The 19722-nt window shown below is 32.8% G+C and overlaps 3 protein-coding genes across 6 annotated transcripts in view; 2 read left to right on the top strand and 1 right to left on the bottom strand.

The window, feature by feature from the left end:
- Nucleotides 1-9663, top strand: part of LOC108916918 (tetratricopeptide repeat protein 39B) — a 12500-nt gene extending 2837 nt beyond the window's left edge. For 2 of the 4 annotated variants that reach the window (XM_018723246.2, XM_018723245.2), the window contains exons 2-10: nucleotides 4046-4116; nucleotides 5516-5541; nucleotides 5596-5700; nucleotides 5954-6295; nucleotides 6350-6512; nucleotides 6568-6896; nucleotides 8021-8182; nucleotides 8238-8699; nucleotides 9418-9663. In XM_018723246.2, coding sequence (XP_018578762.1) covers nucleotides 4057-4116; nucleotides 5516-5541; nucleotides 5596-5700; nucleotides 5954-6295; nucleotides 6350-6512; nucleotides 6568-6896; nucleotides 8021-8182; nucleotides 8238-8699; nucleotides 9418-9514 — 1746 coding nt within the window. In that variant the 5' untranslated portion in view covers nucleotides 4046-4056 and the 3' untranslated portion in view covers nucleotides 9515-9663. Of the gene's footprint in view, nucleotides 1-1113; nucleotides 1129-2942; nucleotides 3018-4045; nucleotides 4117-5515; nucleotides 5542-5595; nucleotides 5701-5953; nucleotides 6296-6349; nucleotides 6513-6567; nucleotides 6897-8020; nucleotides 8183-8237; nucleotides 8700-9417 lie in introns of those variants that run through there. The other 2 variants (XM_018723249.1, XM_018723248.1) reach the window with 2 other exon arrangements.
- On the bottom strand, nucleotides 9657-12584 carry LOC108916917. The gene is made up of 6 exons (XM_018723244.1): nucleotides 12433-12584; nucleotides 11906-12377; nucleotides 10916-11851; nucleotides 10546-10865; nucleotides 10173-10492; nucleotides 9657-10121 (listed from the first exon to the last, which is right to left on the bottom strand). The coding sequence occupies exons 1-6, from the start codon at nucleotides 12548-12550 to the stop codon at nucleotides 9954-9956; spliced, it is 2334 nt and encodes a 777-aa protein (XP_018578760.1). The 5' UTR covers nucleotides 12551-12584; the 3' UTR covers nucleotides 9657-9953.
- Nucleotides 12585-14701: 2117 nt separating this feature from the next.
- On the top strand, nucleotides 14702-18724 carry LOC108916818. The gene is made up of 4 exons (XM_018723124.1): nucleotides 14702-15627; nucleotides 15686-15789; nucleotides 17584-17635; nucleotides 18020-18724. The coding sequence occupies exons 1-4, from the start codon at nucleotides 14734-14736 to the stop codon at nucleotides 18191-18193; spliced, it is 1224 nt and encodes a 407-aa protein (XP_018578640.1). The 5' UTR covers nucleotides 14702-14733; the 3' UTR covers nucleotides 18194-18724.
- Nucleotides 18725-19722: the final 998 nt, after the last annotated feature.

Raw genomic sequence — 19722 nt, 5'->3', positions numbered from 1 at the left:
TTATAATAATAATAATAATAATAATAATAATAATAATAATAATAATAATAATAATAATAATAATAATAATAATAATAATTATTATTATTATTATTATTATTATTATTATTATAAAACTATTACCCACGGAGGAAAAAGTTAGTCACGAGCATTTTATCGATTTATTTATATTTAAGCTGGACTGTGGAGTTCCTGAAACAGTAATTTGATGTAGGTACTATTTTGTTATTAACTAGTGTATTAATAATTAATTATGTTGCCTAATTGACGCATTGCAAGGTATGTAGTACATTCACCTTAAAAACGCTATTTGGTAAACATTTAATGTTTACAGTGTTAATATAATTAACGAATAAGGAGTCCGCTAAGAGTACCTGAAACAGTTTTTTTGTGTTGGTATTGATTTTGGGGAAACACACGTGTTTTACCATTACTTTTTGATGTACTACCTGTCTTACAAATATGGGGAGACAAACGTTAGATCGCCCTGTATTTATTTTCCCCTCCTGGAAAATTTTCTGCAGTGCATTGATTATTTTTTTTCCATTTAGTACAGTTAAAAAAAATAAGTACTTTGTTTGTACAAACTAGTGAAGTGGAAGTCATTTTACGATAACAGATATAGAAACGGGCTATTTTAAAATAAGCCACTTTAAATCTGTACCTCTGAGCTAAACTGTATTAACTCCACTTTTTTGCAAAAAACAGTATTAACTCTATCTATTTTCAAGAAAAATAAACATAGGTGTTGATCAAACCTGTTTCAATAAAACTATAGTATGTATAGACTCAAATAATCTCTTAACCATCTGACAAAAAACAATAAAAGCGCTATGTACAATTAATTGAGATTAAATTTTATAAACAGCTCTCCTGTCTAAATGGGAGTTAATACAGTTTAGTTCTGAGGTACTGAAATAGTTATCATTTATGAGTTATTTGTATTTATTTTTATTTATACCACATGAATATACAATATACAGTGTCGTCCGTTGAGGATTACACTATGTGCTTAAAACTTACAAAAACGATATAAAAGAAGATTGCTAAATTTAAATAAAGTAAAAATTTAACATTAGCCGTGGTATTCCTAATGCGCATGCTCGGAAAGAATAGCCTCATACGCAGGTGAGCTATTGTTAATATGTTATCGCTGACATCATTAGCGTATTTTCTCTTGTTTTGTTTAATCTTGGCATTTTCTAGTTCTACTAAGCATTGTTATTGTTGTTCTTGGTGTTGTACTGTGTCAGTGTGTTTATCGAATATTTATTTTCTTCAAGTGGTTTATTATAGACGTATTCTTAACCATAACCAAACTTTCCTTGCATGATAACTTGTTGCGAGGCTACTTCGCTTACATGAAATTATCTTTAATGCGCATGCTCAGTAACATTGATATAAATTTAATTTATTAATTACTATGACGGTCAATATTTTTCTATAAATTTACATATATAAATTCTATAATTCTTTTAGTTTGTCACTTGGGGTTTGAAACTTCTTAAATATTTCTAATATTGCCAGACTATCGCAATATTTAAGGTCATGACAAAGGAGCCATTTTTTTGGCATTTACGTCCAAAGTAGATAAGGTCGAAAGTCGATCTAGTAAAAATATTGAGAAATTCTTTATGACACTGTGCACTACGGGGTTGCCTATTATTGCGTTGCGTATATGACGTCACTACTAAAAACGTCTATTGGTAATTTATGGCCTGCCGCAGTTGTTTTTAAAAGCGATATCTAGGAAAACGACTTTTGGAATTTTTTGATAAACAACATGGCTCAAATTTTATTAAATTATAATGCAGAATATTTCTTTTATACAGGGTTAAGGTTTTAAGTTTAAAAATCTAGGAGACTTTGGAACTGCCTGAAAATGAAAATCAACCAATTACTGACCTTTTTTATTGTGATTTTCATCTTATTGTCAATTGTAATCACCATTTTAGATGACTTGCAAATTTTTTATCTACACGCATTTCATCAATAAAACTGAAATAAACTTAATACCTAGGTTTAAAGTTTTAAAATTGTATAAAAAAAAATATTCTGCGATATAAAATGAGAAAATATGAGATACTGAGATTTTAAATTGATGATTAAAATTACGTAGCCAGGTTTTTTTTATTAAGAAACCACTATAACAATGAGCCTTTCAAATAAGGCAGCAGGCCATGGATTGCCAACTGGATTATCGTACTTAGTTCAGCAAGTGCATCCAAAAAGTGCACCACTCTGTATTTATTTTATACATATCGACGCTAGGTAAACAATTGCAATAATTATCTGGTGATAGCAATATCGTGTATTACGTATTCATGTATACTAAAATGAAGCACATATAACTATGTGGTATTTTATACTGTGGAATAAGCTGTTGTTATGAAAATATAATTTTAAAATATATAATAGATTTAACAGTAAGCATAATTTGTCGAAAATACACATTCACAGCACGTTTTGTCATTCAGAAAAACCAGAAACAACTCTGCTACTACTTAGAGAAACCAAAAGTTAGGCAAAAAGTACATAGATAGTTATACTGTCCCAAGCTTGATTTTCAAGAATTACACGGAAAAACTACATCTCGATATCTTGACCCCTTAAAAATACAGAAAATTTTTAATTTTTTGAATAACAGATAAAGGTCCTCCTTTAGCGGTGATCATCCAGAAATTGTTTTTCGTTGCCATTATATCCGTAACTGGTTAACATTATCAGTTTTCAACATATTTGCTGCATATTTTTCTTTATTACTGCGGCAAACAGAAAAATCCAGGTCCAGTATCTTTATCTTTCTTTTTTTTTCTGTTTGTCACTTTGTCAACGTATTTCTACACAGAAAAATGAGGAGGTTAGGTTATTTAACGAATTGTGTATAGATACGCTATCGTGTTAAACAGCATGATATGGTAGCCATAAGACCTTGTTTCGCTATCGGGATAACTGCTGCGTTTTTCCAAACGACATGGAAGTAACTTTAAGCTACAGTAGTGTTGTCTGTTGAACAGGTAGGACATTAATTATTTTTTTAAGTACCTATGACCTTATTGTTGCGTATTTTTTTTTATATATTTTTAATTCAAAGTACGAAGTCAGTTAAGATCATTGAATTAATTTTTTTGGAATAGGACTGGTCGTTGTAAGTTTTTAGCTAAACACAGACCTCGATACAGCTAATTACTTTTCCGTTTGAATGTAGCTCTACTATATTTCATTGGATTCTTCATAATAATATTAAAGTGGGGGAATTAGGATTTTTCGTAACATGGCAATTCTGTCACGTCATTATTTTGCTACGTTATGGTAGTGCCAGCAACGGCCAATAATAGCAGTTGGCGCTGGAATATAAATCTACAGTACATTGGATTATATTGCATGGATACTTTTATATGATGAATCATGGCCCGGAACAATCTTGAATTTCGGAAACAGTGCTCATTATCGATATCGAAGAAGAATACTTTTTAAGGGTGCTCTTTAAAAAAAAAAAATTCTTATCCGAGATGAAGTTGGTTCGGATATATTTTGTTCTCTTGAGAATCGTTACGTGAGTCCTTTAAGTACCTACTATTGTATTTTTAGAAACAAACGGTTATTTAATTATTGCTCTGATTAGGTTCCTACTCTTAATTATATTAAATCAGGCACTAATTAACATTAATCAAGGTACTTATATAAAAAAATAGTTAAGCTAGAACGGCGTAATCATCTCCGAATGGTGAGACTTTTATATGGTGCTACAATATTGCCGTGTAGATGTTTGAAGCTAGAAGAGTCGAATACATTAATATAAAATTAAAATAAACTGTTAATCATACAATTTCATCGAGAGAGAGTAAATATATTATTCAGGTTAGTTTCCCCTACTTTCCTTTTACTTTTACATAAAGATTTACTGACGCTGAAATAGTTAGTTGTTTAATCGAATCATTTGATTAACGAATTATTTACCATGCCCAGTAATGGCTACTAGTGAGTGTATAAAAGTAATATTGACATGAACAGAAAACTTAAAATGTATCGTTATATGTTCTAGTTAAACTTCACATGAATGTGCAAGAAATGATTGAAGATTACACAGACAGCGATGTGGATGATCAGGACGAAGTAAGTTGTTGTTTTTACAAATCTATCTATAATACCAGAAGTTTAATGTTTCCGTAATACCAGGTGTTCCTTTTGAATGGAAATAACTTAATACCACAAAATCAAACGCTACATAGACAGGAATATTCTGACCGAAACAAAAACGAATAATTTCAAATGAATTTAAATTTTTTTGAAAAGGTCTGTTCTAAAATAGATAATGAGTAGTGCGGGGACGCGTTATTCTGGTGGAAACACTCGTTCAGCTGTAATATCAGAATGTACAGGGTGATTATGCGAAAATTAAGTGCGATAAAAGTTATAGGAAAGTTGTTTATTTAAAAGTTATAGGAAAGTTGTATATTTGACCTTTGGTAGAGGTAGTTCCACTTCATGGCCAGCAAAGTCTCCTGATCTTACTCCGTTGGACTTTTTTCTCCGGAAATATCTCAAAAACGTTTTAAAAATTCTTGTGATAATATTTCACGACAAACTTTATTGCAGACCATCCAGTACTATTCAAACTTACATTTCTAGAAGATGGTACGATATTTTAATTTTTAATATACCTAATGAGTGTCAGTTAAAAAAGTCAAAGTTGCTCTTAGAACGGTCTTCCCACAAATACTTTTATCTGAAATAACAAATAATATCTAAGATATTAAGCTATTTCCATTAAAATGCGATAATTGGCATGTTTTCTAGGCGCTTTTCCTTAAAAAATATTCAGGTTTGACTTAACGTAGTTTAGGGCCACAAAATGAAATTGAGACTTGCCTTCTCTCAAACCGTTGACCTTTATGTTTTTGAGATCGCTGATCTCAAAAACATAACAATCCCGGTATTCGTATAACCAGCACGTCTGGATCAAGGTTAAATGAAGGTCACCTTTACGTTTTTTGGGTCACTGATCACGAATCCAATCTCTCAGCGCGGCTAGCTCAAGGTCAAATAAAGGTCAAATTCCGTTATTCAAATGATATAACTTTTGTGATCCCGGCATTGGAAACAGCGAGAAATTTTACGTCCGAATACGTGTTGACCTGTTAGTAAAAGTGACCTCTGAAGGTCATTTGAAGGTCAAACCCAATTTTTGAATCTCCCGACTGGAACTCGGCTATCACATGAGCCGTCAGATGTATGACCTTATAGGAGTTGTGGAGAATCATGGGAACCATAAACTGATGAATTTCGATTTGACCATGAGAGTCTTTTCCCTTTCTTTCGGAATCCGTGGTCAAAAAAGTTATATCATTCCAAAAACGAAATTTGACCTTCATTTGACCTTGATCCAATATTTTTAACATACTTTTTATTCTATTATGTGTTTAATTGATACTTATACTAAAGGGAAAAGTAGTATTAGGCTTCTTTGACCTGCTCGTTTCCGTTGTTGCTAAACAGTTGTAACATTTTTCAGTTTGAAGATGCCGAAGATGTGCCGATGTAAGTAAAAGGATTGTATTGTATTCGTAACCGTAAACATGTTTTACCTTTTAGTTCAACGGACATGACCCTGGAGAGAGCATTACAGGAAGCACAGCAAGCTATCAATTATTTCTTTAATAACCAATTTAATGAAGCCAAACAGCTAATGACACCTTAGTAAGTAGGACTCTCTGATGTTCATTATATGTCTACCTAGATATTAATGGCGGTGATATTCCAGCAGATGGCTGGTCTAATTTGTACAGGGTGTCCCTATTTTTATATAGAAAAGTTCTAAATTTTCTCAACAACTGTTATTAAAAAAAAATTCGATATCTGTTTGCGTTAAACTTAGAAAATGATGTATAAAATTTAAGCAAAATTTATAAAAAAAAATAAGGTAAGTACTGATTCTTGGAATTTGTTCCAGTGCCAACGTTAGTATGTACCATTCCTTGGGCCATTCAGTATTTTTATTTTTGGAGGCTATACTGACTTTCGAACAGCAGTCCATTATTGAGGCATCGAAATCTTTGAAACAGTCGCTCATAGTGTGTAACAAGTATAAGAAAAAGAACACCATAGGTGAATCTTTAGGGAAAATTGTGAAGAGGACCAACTTCGAACAGTACACTGAAGAAGAGGCGCATGCAGAGTTATGTTATGCGGAATGTTTGCTACTTAAAGCCATGCTAACGTTCATGGAAGATGAGACTTTAAGTAGTTTTATTAAGGCTGGAATTAAAATCCGTTCGTGTTACAATTCTTATAAGTTAGTGCATGAAAGTGGGAACTCTTCCGTTGCATTCATGTTCTAATGTTTTAGGAACTGCCAACAAATCTTGATTAGAAGGAACTGGGAAAATGACAACAAAGTTCACTTCGAAAGTGGGGTAAAAATGGGTATAGGAACCTTCAACTTAATGATATCCTTGTTACCATCGAGAGTTATCAAACTCTTAGAATTTATAGGCTTTTCTGGAAATAAGGTGGAATTTATATATTGTAAAACGAATTCGTTGTTACTACAATTTTATTTTACAGCAAAAAGGGTTGGAAGATCTTCACGAGGGATATGAAATGGAAGGTCTTAGACAAATCTTATGCACAATGACCCTTTTAGGATATAATCTTATTGTGCTCCACGTGTTAAGCTATCGAGAAGGAGATACTAAAATTTGCGAAAAGATACTACAGAAACAGCTGGAGAGACATCCAGATGGCGTGTGGTTTTTGTTCTTTCAAGGAAGGCTGGACTTCATTAGAGGGCGACTGGACGAGAGCATAGTATGGTATACTAAATCGTGGAAATCCCAAAATATGTGGCCTCAGTTTCATCACATTTGCTATTGGGAGTTACTTTGGATCCATTGGTAATTATACATTTATAGTTATACACATTATACAGGGCGTTAGAAGTTTGACTGCCTTAATTTTAACAGACGATAGAATACATTGAAATAAACAAAAGAACTTTATATGACATGCGTCCTAAACTCAACCATTTCCGAGAAAAAAATTATCAAAATCTCCAACTTGATGTACGATTAATTAAGGAATATTGACATAACTGCGTGCATAGAATACCATAAGATACAGTGTTTGTCACGTTTTTGAACTTTATGCTTAATTCTAAAAAATAATTAGCGTTGTAATAAATTTAAAATTCGATAAAATTCATATCGAGCAATGTGACAACGGCGCGGCGGATAACACGAGGTACTAAGCTGTCCAGCATTACGCATTTCAGTTGGTATCTGGAATTGGACCGTGTCTCAGTGTTTTTTGCGTACCACTATTTCCTTTTCTTTAAGGTGTTTTCCAGCGAATGCGCGAAAATTGGATTCGAAGGTGTCGTGCGTGCATCGAAAATGGTGGTGGACATTTTAACTGTTAATTTTACGCCCCTGTAATATACAACTTTGTTGTTCATTTATCTCATGCTGAAGTAATGGCAGTCAAACTTCTTACACCCTGTATATACGTTACAATTTAATAAATATGCTTGTTTTATGACCTGCTGAGAACTCGACGCAGGTACATAGTTATTTTCTTATGTCTATGAATGTACTTTTATAGGAATATTTAAATTTTAACAAAGTTGAGTTTAATGAGGTTTTCGCGTGCAGTAAAAATTAACCCAATTCTCTCAGATTCAGTAAAGCATTTGATTCTATAATTGTGATTTGATGGCAACTGCACTAACATATCTAGGATTTTGTGAATGTGCTACAAATCTACCACGTAATTAATTAAAAATGTAATGAATACAATCTGAATCGATTCTTCTGGTTGAAGGGGTACCCTAAGGTTCAGTTCTTGGTCTTCTTATATTATGTACTGGTGTAACTAATAACATTGTATTAAAATTATGTAATTCACGCCTTGAAATCCGCAATAAAGCAAACACTGGTTCATTTCTTGGTATCAGAAAATACGATGATACAAGAAATCAGTTGATGAGAAATCGTTAGATTATTTCATAATCAATTTTTAGTCTAAAAGCAGAATGGAAGGAGGCTCTTACTTACAGTACGTACTTGAGAGAACAAAGCAAGTGGTCGAGGAGTCTGTACAGCTATCAAAAAGCAGCCATCATGTGCATGATGAGAGATGAATTGACGCCTTCGGATCTATCGGACATGGAGAAATTAATGAAGTAATGCAAAATAAACTTGTTATTGAATAAACCGATAACTGTTTTACAATTTTAGGGATGTTCCGAAATACAAACAGAGAATAGCCGGAAAATCTTTACCGATGGAAAAATTTGCCGTTAAAAAGGCTGAACGTTACTTTAATCAAGGCCAAGATTTAGTTTTACCGGCGATAGAGCTCATGTTCCTCTGGAACTTGTTTAAGATCTTGAAAAATTTTAGCGTTGCAACCAAAATATTTAAAATAATAGATAAATCATTACTGGAACTAAATTCTTCCATGAAGCCGTCCAAGTATCATAACGACAATAAAGCTTTAACTTTACTATTACGAGGTTCCTGTTTAAGACACATGGGAAGCCCTTTACAAGCCCTAGAGTGTTTAGAAAATGTTATTTCATTACAGAAAGACATAGTGGAGGATACCTATCTTGTTCCATATGCGATTGTAGAGCTTGCGTTGATCGAATGGCAGAATGGAAACCAAGAAAAAGCTATTTTAGCATTAGAAGACGCAAAGTAAGTAACAAACTTGTTTTTAAGCATATTGTGGTTAACCTTGAAACCACATACTTACACATACCCTTTTGACCCTATCAGAATCCTAAAATTGTAGATCTTGGTCGGTGTTAATAATAATCATCTCCTGACAAAAGTGTTTAAACATTAAAAATGGCAATGGCAACGGCAATATATAAAATAATTTTACTATACTTTTCAAATGATAAGTCTCATCTGAAGAAATCCATATAAGCTCTTTGACAAAGACTATAAAAATATATACCTAAAATAATGCGTTAACATTTGATACTCCGCCTGTGGTCGTTCTGTTATTTTAAAATCAGCAAAAAATTAATATGCATTTTATTAATCTTACAATTTCTGTCACACGCTCATAATAAACGTTTTATTTTGATAAGATAAATTCAAAAGTAAATGAAACAGTAAATAGAAGATAGTAGTTCGTAAATAATGAGGTGTGATTTCCTAAAAAAATATTACGATTAAACTAACCTCATTTTATTTAGTCCTAGTGAAAAATGAAAAAGTTTTCTCTCTTTTCAACCCAATCCGTGGATTTTACTGAAATTTGAATTTGAATTGATATTTGAAAATAAAAAAAATTGATAATCGCCTGTAATTTTGTTTTCTTTAAATCTACTTACATTACTTATTTTTTGTTTTTATTATTTTAGTCAGACTTAAGGTAATACTAACTTTCAATATTAATTTTCAGGAAGAACTATACTGGTTATTCACTGGAATCGAGATTACACTTCAGAATACATACAGCTCTTTCCGAATTTAAAGCGGAAATGAAAAATCATCACTAATGTTACCAAATATTTTTTTTTGTACATTATGTAAGTTCCTTTGCATTTATAAGTTATACATATAGAGATGTATATCCTACCACTTTAGTTTGCAAGGCTGTGTTTTATATATATACCTATATATTGAAAATAAATAGTAATATATTGCATAAATATCGTTTTATTTATATACGTACTATAACAATCAAGAATAATTATAAAAAAATGTACCTACGATTACATATACGGCGATTATTAAAAGTGAACTCCAAAAAATCGAGCATAAAAATATATATTTCATCACATAATTTTGTGATTCTTTAATTCTTCTACTATTCTGTCATTATTTTATTCTCTTTAAGAATAAAGTTCAATAGCGTGAAGTCGAAACCCTAAAAAATTTAATAATTTGAATTTGATCACAATTCATCAAGCAACTATTTTATTGTGTAGGTAAATGCTAGGACAAGTTTTCTTTCGAGTTTTTGTTATTCGCTTTTTTAATTTCATCATAAACTATTTCATCCCTTTCGTTGGGAATGAATTTTTCCAACTCATGGTCTGGAGCCACAAGGCTAGCACTTCTTTGGTGCAGTTTAGGTGTGCTATTGGCCAAATCAGGGAACAACTAGAAAATTATAATATTAAACAGTTATCTTCCTCGAATATATTAATTTACCTTTCCGCTACTATTCGGTTTGTTGATATAATTGTTCGACGCTTTGAAATTTTGATTAGAAACTTTGGACTGATTTATTTCAATAGCCGATTTAAGTAAATCAATTTTGGAATTCGTGCTTTTGGCTTGTTTCAGAGGCGTGCCCACACTTCCTCGCCTAATACTGTTACTTCTTGTCCTCACCATGTGGTTCCTTCCTAGCGAGGTTATAGATCCAATTTGGTTGTATTCTACGACTAAACTTAATCGCTCAAAACTGACCATGGTGGACTGATCTTTATATTTGGGTTCGCCATCTTTAAGCTTTTCAGGCTCATAACCTAAAAAATACAATTGTACATTCGTTGATATTGTGATACAAACTATCTCTTACATATATCTTCTTCCTCATCTTTTATATCAATTTTCCGTAACCAAAAGTAGTAGAGCAAAGCGTACGATAATCCGGAGGTAACTGCTACCATTCCCATCAACTTAAAGGCTTGTCTAATCCCTACCTTGCCTATAATATGACCTCCAACAAAACTACCACTACCTCTGCCTATACTGAAATGCGCCATTGCGCAGACGCCGATAAGAGTAGCCAATAGTCCTTTAGGGGCTATTACAGCACAATATGTAGCTGCAGCTACCCACATCAGATGTACGGATAATGATTCCATTGCTTCGAAAGGAAAACACCACCAAGCGCTCCTAAAAGTTATTGTTTATGTCGGTTTTTATACATTTATTTAATAACTTACTCTATTACGGAATATCCAACAAGCCTAGCTGCGTGTGCGAAAAATGCGACAATAATGATGTTAATATGTCCAATTTTCTTCGTGATATTATCCGCCCCGTATAAGAATGGCAGGCTACTTATTGTCCCTACAGTAACTGTTATTCCAAGTAGATAGTTCGGAGCCCCTAAATCTCTGAGATAAAAGAACAAGAAGCTTTCGATGAATCCCCATAAATTACCAAGAATGTACAAGAAAAATATAAACAAGACCAAATGTGGCATCTTGATAATGCTTAGTAAATCCCTGAAGACATTATCCGCTGGTAATTTCGTACCCAACGGCATCATAAAAACTGCCACGGCTGAAACTAGCAGTAATACGTCGAAGGTGTAAAAGGCCGCCGAATAATCTGTGTAGCCTAATCTTCTACTGCTCCAATCGATTAAAGCGCCGGTAATGGGCGAAAACAGAGCCATACCTAGACTTGAAAACAACCGTTCTTTTCCAAAATCCCCTCCGTATTTCTCTATCATAGCGAGTGCGATTGGATCCATAATAGTTACTGCTGCCGTCATCGTTATACTTCCTACAAATCTAAGTACGAAATAAGTCCAAAAAGTTTGATCATCCGACTCCTTATAATCTGGCGGACAAACTTCTGGGCCACCCGAACGGAACTGACACTTTTGCAATATACAATCACTGGTGTAATTCGTCAAGCGGTCTTTTGTACTAACATTCGCTTGCAGCACAAGTCCCCCACACCTCAGATCTTTTCCTTCTAATTCCTTTACATCCACGCCGTTTTTCTTTAACATGCCAGACTTAAACCTTTTTTTGAATTCCGTCACATCGTCGTCTTCCTCTGCAGATTCCAGTTCTATACCGAACTGTTCCACAGCGTCCCCAAGGTTTGGGTGCATATCTAACGTGAACTGTGTAGCAGTGTCGTTCCTTAAATAACGAATGAGTCGTTATATTATACTATAGTTAGTCTTGTATACTTACCTCTTTTTCTTCTTCAAATGGAAGACTAAATCGTCCATATCGCCTGGATCGCTGCCGTTTTCAATTTGCATTTCTTTTAACAGCTTTGCATCCAACAGTAAACAGTGATCCACGCACATGTCAAGGACTACGTCCAACTCCTCCATTTCTGGGCAAGATCTACTCGGACATGGACTCCACCAAACTTCTACTATCATTTTCCGGGGATGCCGAATAACGTACCCATCTGGCACTACTCCTGGCCTCTCTTGATGTGGTATGAGTAGCAAGACGTGGTGTATGGCTGCTGTCAGGATGAAGGATATAATGACCACCGGTTTATACCTTCCGAATCTGTCTACCAAATAGCCCGTTACCGGAGGGGCGAGAAAAGTTGTAAAAGGCAATGAAAGGTATATCAGTGCAATCTGTTCCATACTCAAGCCAATGCTCTGCATATGGATAGTTAAGTAAGGCACGAGCGATGAAGTAGCTACAAAAAACGTTTATCTTTAGTTCCAATTGTTAATAAGTAGTATTGAACGCACCTCCGTAAAGGAAAAATAGAGTCAGCTTCAACATGATCAAATTTTTGTTAATACCGAAACTTTTCTTTTTGGGTACCTCTCGATTTTCCTCCATTTCTGTCGCTGTGTTCTCAGGCATTTTCTGAAGATATTACTGTCGTCTATTACAACCGTGAACAAAGTGGAAACTGATGTGGCTCTTTAGAATGTGTTATAGTTCCTATTATTTGTTGAGAATACAAGATAGTGTCAAGAACAAGTATTTGCTTATGTATGTCTTGTGTTATTAAAAGACGACATTCGCCACTTTATATTATCTCGTGTAACATCCACAGTTCTCTATTTAATTAAATAAGTAAAACAAGAATACAGTATTTAGGGAGTTTGTTTGAACATATTTAAACGTCATTGTGCAAGACAACTAAATTTAGAAAGATAATTTATTACCCCTTTATACTTTTTGAAATTGTTATTTATATCTGGTATCCTTTAATCTTTTGTTCAGAATGCATACATATGAGCAGGTACATCACTCTTTGAAACGCATTGTTTTCGATATGTGATTACGGTCTGTATCTTTTACCTACGTTGCTCGCTATCACTACAAACTACATTGACAGATATTGACTGATTGAAAAGAAAAACATTAAAAAACTTAAAGTAAACCAGAGTTGGCATAGATAAATTTCAACGAAGAAAATTGGAATTTATATTCAAATAATTTAATTTTTGGAATAACACTAATTCCTACTTATGAAAAAATCTGAACGGTTATAAAGAAATCCTGATTTAAGGAGAATACTTAACAGCTTAATAATGACGCATAAATTTGGTTTGTATAATAAATTATAAATAATTCCAATTTAAACAAATCTTTCACATACGTAGTTTTTGTGTACGAAATTTGATTTAAATGTTAATCTCAGAAGATAATAAACCAAGGTCGTTATAATAAGTCTCTTATGTATTAGATACTGCCATTGCCATTATATCTACAAGATTTTTAACAGAATAAACCGTGAGCTAATTTTATAGTAGGTACTGTTTTTATTTAATTTGGTATTTTGTCACACTGAACAGAAGAAACATCTAATTAAAAATATTGTACCACAGGACAAGTTAAATTTCGAAATATTTTCAGCTTTTGTTTTCAAAACATTTAATCAGGGTCAAATATGATAGTTTTCCTTTTTTTATCAATCTCCTATAGAGATTAATAGATGAAGGATATCACATAATATTTATTGTTGTAATTATCAAAATTTAGTGAAAAAAAAACTAATTGTGGATTTTTTTAATTTTCTTTTATCGAGTTACTTTCTCCTGCTAAAATTTTATGTTATTTCGTTGAGTAACATCACCATTTTGCTACCCTCGCAATATTTCTGGTTGGGAAAAAAGATCCCTTTTGCATAACTTGTTTATTATTTTTTATATGTTAAGTACTTGACAGAAAAAAATTTAGGTGAATCAAGTTCTTAAATAGCATTCTTTGAATTGCACATTTTCAGTTCCATAAAAAGATGCGGATAAACATTAAGAGTTGCAATTTTTAACTCTTTCGAACTGTGGAAAATAAAATAAAAACTAAATTTTCATCTACCACCTTAAAGGATAGCAAACGTTTTTGGAAAGGAATCGCTCCTTAGAATTTTTCGCAATATTAAAGAAACACCCTGTATATTGTAAGTGTTACACGTACTCAAATCAGAAAACTGCGAAATATGCAACTTATAGTCCGCATAACTGATTTGAGGTATTTTCCAGTAAAGCATCAATTAGTCATTAAATAAATTATTAGTGTAACAAAAGACGAAGATTTATAAATTCACTGACTTTTGTTAACATTGCGTTTTGCGCAAATTTGAACCTTCCCTTATATTTAACGCAAAGGATATTGATTTTATACGTTGGAGTGGAATTCACTTTTCCGATGGAAAATACCGATATGTAGAACAGAAAAATGTCATATTAACTTTATTGGGACGCGCCTGTTTGAAAAATTAAATATTCGTGTAAAATATAAATGAAAATATGCATTTGGTTTCCTGCAAACTTAGTATTTATTATGCAACATAGTGTTTTTGCGCAGGTCTCGGGATTGTGAAGGGTGACCCGTATTCGTATACAATTTCGTGGTTTTGCTACGACATAATGGCAGCAGGTTGATTTTAAAAGCCATGGTATTATTACACTGTTTTCCGTTAAAAATTATTTTCCGTTTTCAAAATGATTTGCAGAAATATCCGGTTTTTCGTGTTCTTCAGTGCGCCAGTTCATAGAGAATTATTATTTTCCTGCTGACATATCTTGGAAAAAAAAATGTCAAGTTTGGCAATGAAGAGTAAAAAAGGAACGGTAATCCATCGCACCACCAGTGAAACTCTGCGACTTGGTGACGATATTTTGAACAATCATAATCAAGGACGTGTACAAACCACTAATTCCCGAAAGAAGTCTCAAACCACGTCACCTAGCTGTTCATTCCAAATAACAGGCGTTAGTTTGACTCGTTACGATGTTGGAGATGACTCGGCTGATGACTTGGATGAATCTCACACCGACGACATATCTAGGATAACGGATAACGAAACTCCCAGTTTCTCTGAAGACTCCCGAGACAATGACGACCAGCCACAGCAAATTGTGTACACTACAGCTGCAACAGTACCTCTAAGTGCGCCAAAAATCGACACAGAAGCTAAACGAAAAGAAAAAGAAACCAGAGATGTGGGTCTTGGCCGCTTTAAGGTAGTTAAGATAGAAAGTGTTGTCCCTTTTAGTAGAGGCCGTTGGACATGTTTTGATTACTTAGACCAGTCAGAAAGTACCAAGTCCTCCTACGTTTTTTGCAAAAAACTTGGAAATGATCTGCCAGAAATTTTGGATTCAGCAAAACCTCGCACGTGTTCCGCAACTGCATTTATAGATCCAAATTATATAGAAGTCGACGACAGACAAAAAAGGATTCCAAATACTTCTGCCTTTTGGGAAACTAACTGCCAGGAATCCTATTTATACTCAGGGGCCATAATTATGCCTGACACTACCGCCCTGTTTCCGGTACCACTAGCACGACCTCCAAAAAATAAGGTCAAAACTTCTTGTCCAACAACTCCTAATATTATACCACTGGTTAGACCGATTAGACCTTCAAGGCCATTTTTCACTTCTCCTAGTTTCGATTCAGCTATGACAAATGCAGCAAATGATAAGGTATGTTGATGAATTTCTGCTTGCAATACTATATTTGTTACACCTGCTTTTTTTCTAGAATATTCTAATAAATACTTGTCCTGCCAAAAACGGTGTAGATGTAGACAATCCTCAGGATATTTGCAAGGAAGTAGCTATAGAGGATCCAAACAAAAACGCTGGGTAAGTTCTATAAGACCTATTCTCTTTTATTATTTTCTTTATATCGTTTATCAAATAAATAGCTAGTATAACAATTATCTATTATTTTATTTTGACATAGATTCCGAGTTTTTGCCATAGAGTATAGTAAAATATAAAACAAATAATAAATTAAAAATGATGATATATAACTAACTGATGAACTCTTTAAAATGTTGTGGTAGTAGGAGAAATATGTAGAAAATGCATTTTCAGAAATCGAATTTCTCATCATAGGATATAACCACAGACCAGATATACCAAACAGTTTTTATAGTTTGTAGATGTAATAATAAATAAATAAAGTTTAAATAAATAAGTGTTATGAAAATAAAAGAAAAACCTTTAGGGTGATTCTACTTATACAAATAATACGTCATGAACACTTGTGGTGTTTTTTTTTTCATTTTAGCGATTTTTGCATCATTGGTACATTTATTATTGGTAACAAACTGCACCAACGAGAAAAGAATAAACAAAAGTCTGAAACCCTAGAGTTTAAATGACTTTAATTGACTAGATAATTGATGGTAACTTTTCTATATATAGATTAAAAAAAGTTAAACAACTGGAAAGATCGTTCAAAAATGTTCTCTTGCGCCAAAACGATAATATCTTCCCGTTTAATTAATGTTTTGGGATAATTAGAACAATAACCATATTATTCGTTCAAATCCCACATTTTTTTCAATTTCACAATGTTTATAAATTAATCAATGCTATTGGATTTTAATACTTACAATTGGATAAAGAAAATTCCCTTTTTTGTTCAAATCCTGCTCCATTCACTTATACAGCAAATTTGACATGTTTTTAGGATTGCCCCAAAACATTAAGATTGTTCTTTCTCCAGAACGGTTAATGTTCTCGATACAAAAGTATTAAGAGGTCTTTAGGGCTTCATATTTTGATTTTATTTCCTATATGCAGTTTATTATCAGTAGTTTATTATCAATTAACATGTTTTTAAAATTTCATTTTTCAGTTTTGTTCATTTGGGGATAACACAGAAGTGAATAATTTCTGTATGAAATAAAAAGCATATTTCAATAAAAAAATCACTTAAATCTTTTTCGAATTTCCTTAAAATAGAAATATCTTCAATGTTTACTAGTGTTTGTTGTGTAGAGAAAAAACGGTTCTCTTTTGAAAGTACTCAAATTATAATTGTATACTAAAATAAATTTGAAAAAAAGCCCAGCTAGGTATTAATTTACAAAATATCTCTGATGTTACGTTAATATCGCGTTTTCGAAAGTGTCATAGGCGATCGTATGATTGTACACGTATATTCAATTTAGATATTTGCACTACACATACAAAATTTGAATACCGCGGCTAGGTTAGGTATGTGTGAAGCGATTTTAGATTCGAAGAATATGCTGCGCATAGCGATCGATAAAAGTGACGCAGCCGCTATAAGCATATAATTGTGTAGTGCAATAGTTAAACTTCTATACTGGCTCTACCGAAAGCTTTCTCTGATTTTGAACGTCACTATGAAAATCTAATAAGGACAATGGCATCGAGCCATCGTCATCCTGCAGAAAATCCTTCGAATGGGACGCACAACCCGGGTCCGCCTGTGGATGCAACTTTTGCATCTGAGTTGCCTTTGGTAATGTCAGATCTAAATTTTAACGAAGCTACTTTTTTTGCTGTTTACTGTTTTATACGGAACTTCGTAGGGTAAGAATTTCACTATATTTTTTTATTTATTAACGCCGCATATATGAGGTACCCTCGGTATATTTTTAATTGGCATTTTTGCTCTAGGGCGTCAGTATCTTGTACTGCCACCATTGACACAAAAATTGAACATGCTTTGGTAAGTTGTTTTTTCATTTCTATTTTTCTAAATTATAATTTAATCAGTGCCGCTTTAAAATATGGATGTGTTCATTGAAGGGTATACATTTATGTTCCCACTTTTTGGACGCCATAAACATAGAGACAAATCGATTCCTATTGTGGTTATAATTATACATGATTCCTAGCCTTCCCTTCCCTAGAATGTTAATGGCTCACTTTAATGTTAGTGGTATTATGATCACATTGGAATCAAAACCTGCAGTTTTTACCGATCTTTTATAATATAACAAAATGACAAATTTTGAATATGTTGTCTACGAAAATACAAAAAGGCTCTGAAAATAAAGTATTTTGCTAAATTTTTAAGACTTATCCTAATATTATTTGTGTTTCTGATTAGGATGTTGTGAAAAATCATCTGACCCATGCAGTTCGTCTAGAGGTAGAAGAGCTGAAGGTAAAGATAAACGAATTGGTTGACCGCATATCTTATTTAGAATATGAAAACGATTTGCTGAGAGCCAATGTGGCCCCAGACGTATTGGCGAATTTGGGAAATTCCGGAAGAAAGTGAACAACGTTGGTCTGTGTTTAAAATGCATTTTTTCATATGTGTACCCCAAAGGTGTGATCGTGACTAACCTGTATAAGAGATGCTTGGTGCTATGGAATTTGATATGTGATTTAAATTGGTTGTTTAAACCTCTAGTCTTCGACCTAATTAGGTTTTCAGTAAGGATATTTTTTCTTCTATCGGACTGCATGTTATTACGGATGAATTAAAATTATGGCTGTGCTAAAACTCATATACATACTCATATAATGAATAGTTAGAATACCCAGTGTATGCGATATTGTTTACGTTCGTGAACTATTTTTCTATTATTTATTGTTAAGTTTCACATTTGGTTTGAAGCAATACCAATATCACGTATAGATTTAAAATTATTCTTATAAAATCTTAATGTCATTCGAAATCGATATTGTTATTTTCTCATTCTAGTATTACTACAAGTATTATTATAGGGTAAACTTTTACCTATTTCCGTGTTATAGACATGTATTTTATTAATAATAGCTCATTATTAGTTTATATAACAAATAAGCTCCGGTATTTCATACCACAAAAACCGGCGCTACTTTGTTTATATATTGGTCTTGTTATTTTACATATATAAAATACATTTTCTGAGTTGAATATGTTTTATTTGTTCCTACGCCCTTTCAGTTTTATACGTCTCCTCTTAACAGGTAACAAAATAATATAAATACTATGTATACTACATTCAATTTTTGACGACACGCTAGGATATTAATAAAATTTCAATATGTTTTTAAGTTTTGGAGTCATCGAAATTTTAAGTGACGTCAGTCTCGGTTATAGTTGGCCTTTTTTCTTTTACATTCTTGTAAAATCTATAACGGTTTTCGATTTACACATTAAAATTATATATTTTTTAATAGAAACCATAGTTAGCTATGGTCTAATTAAATAAAGTTGTTCGGCGTTTTCCAAAAATATATCTAAAAAGTAAAAGTTGGGCATGGCCATCTAAATTTAAAAGAATAAAATTGCCCGTAGAGTCTTGAATTCGTGTTGTGATTAACACCTTATCAAAAAAAAAAAAAGGTGGGATATACAATATGTCCATGCAAACACTCAAATCAAAGAAAATCGAAAAGAACACTTCGAAAACTATTTAAAAATATTAACTGCACGCTACTGAACTTTGGCCGACTGTAATACTTGATCTAGCGCAATGCACACGCGATCAATCGACACGTATAAACAGTTTAAAACGAATTCAATTACAGTTTTTATTATTGTTGTTAGTTTTTACTATTTTTAAATGTAATCAGTACATCTTATAATCAGCATTTTAATTAAGAAAAAAGTTATATTTAAGTGATGTTACAACTGTTCAAAATTTTGTCCATCAGCACATTCGGGCAAGACAAATTCTTCCTTCTTGCTGGATTGCAGTCGTATTATTATTGGCAGTAGTTGCAGCACGTTCACGTAAATCATTAATAGTTTCCACTTCAGTACGATACACTCCACTTTTTAAATATCCCAATTAAAAGTCAGGAGTGTTTATTATA

This window comes from Anoplophora glabripennis, unplaced genomic scaffold, assembly GCF_000390285.2.
Source record: "Anoplophora glabripennis isolate ALB-LARVAE unplaced genomic scaffold, Agla_2.0 scaffold2, whole genome shotgun sequence".
NCBI lineage: Eukaryota > Metazoa > Arthropoda > Insecta > Coleoptera > Cerambycidae > Anoplophora > Anoplophora glabripennis.
The sequence above is the reverse complement of the archived record's forward strand: the minus strand, read 5'-3'. Positions and strand labels throughout refer to the sequence as shown.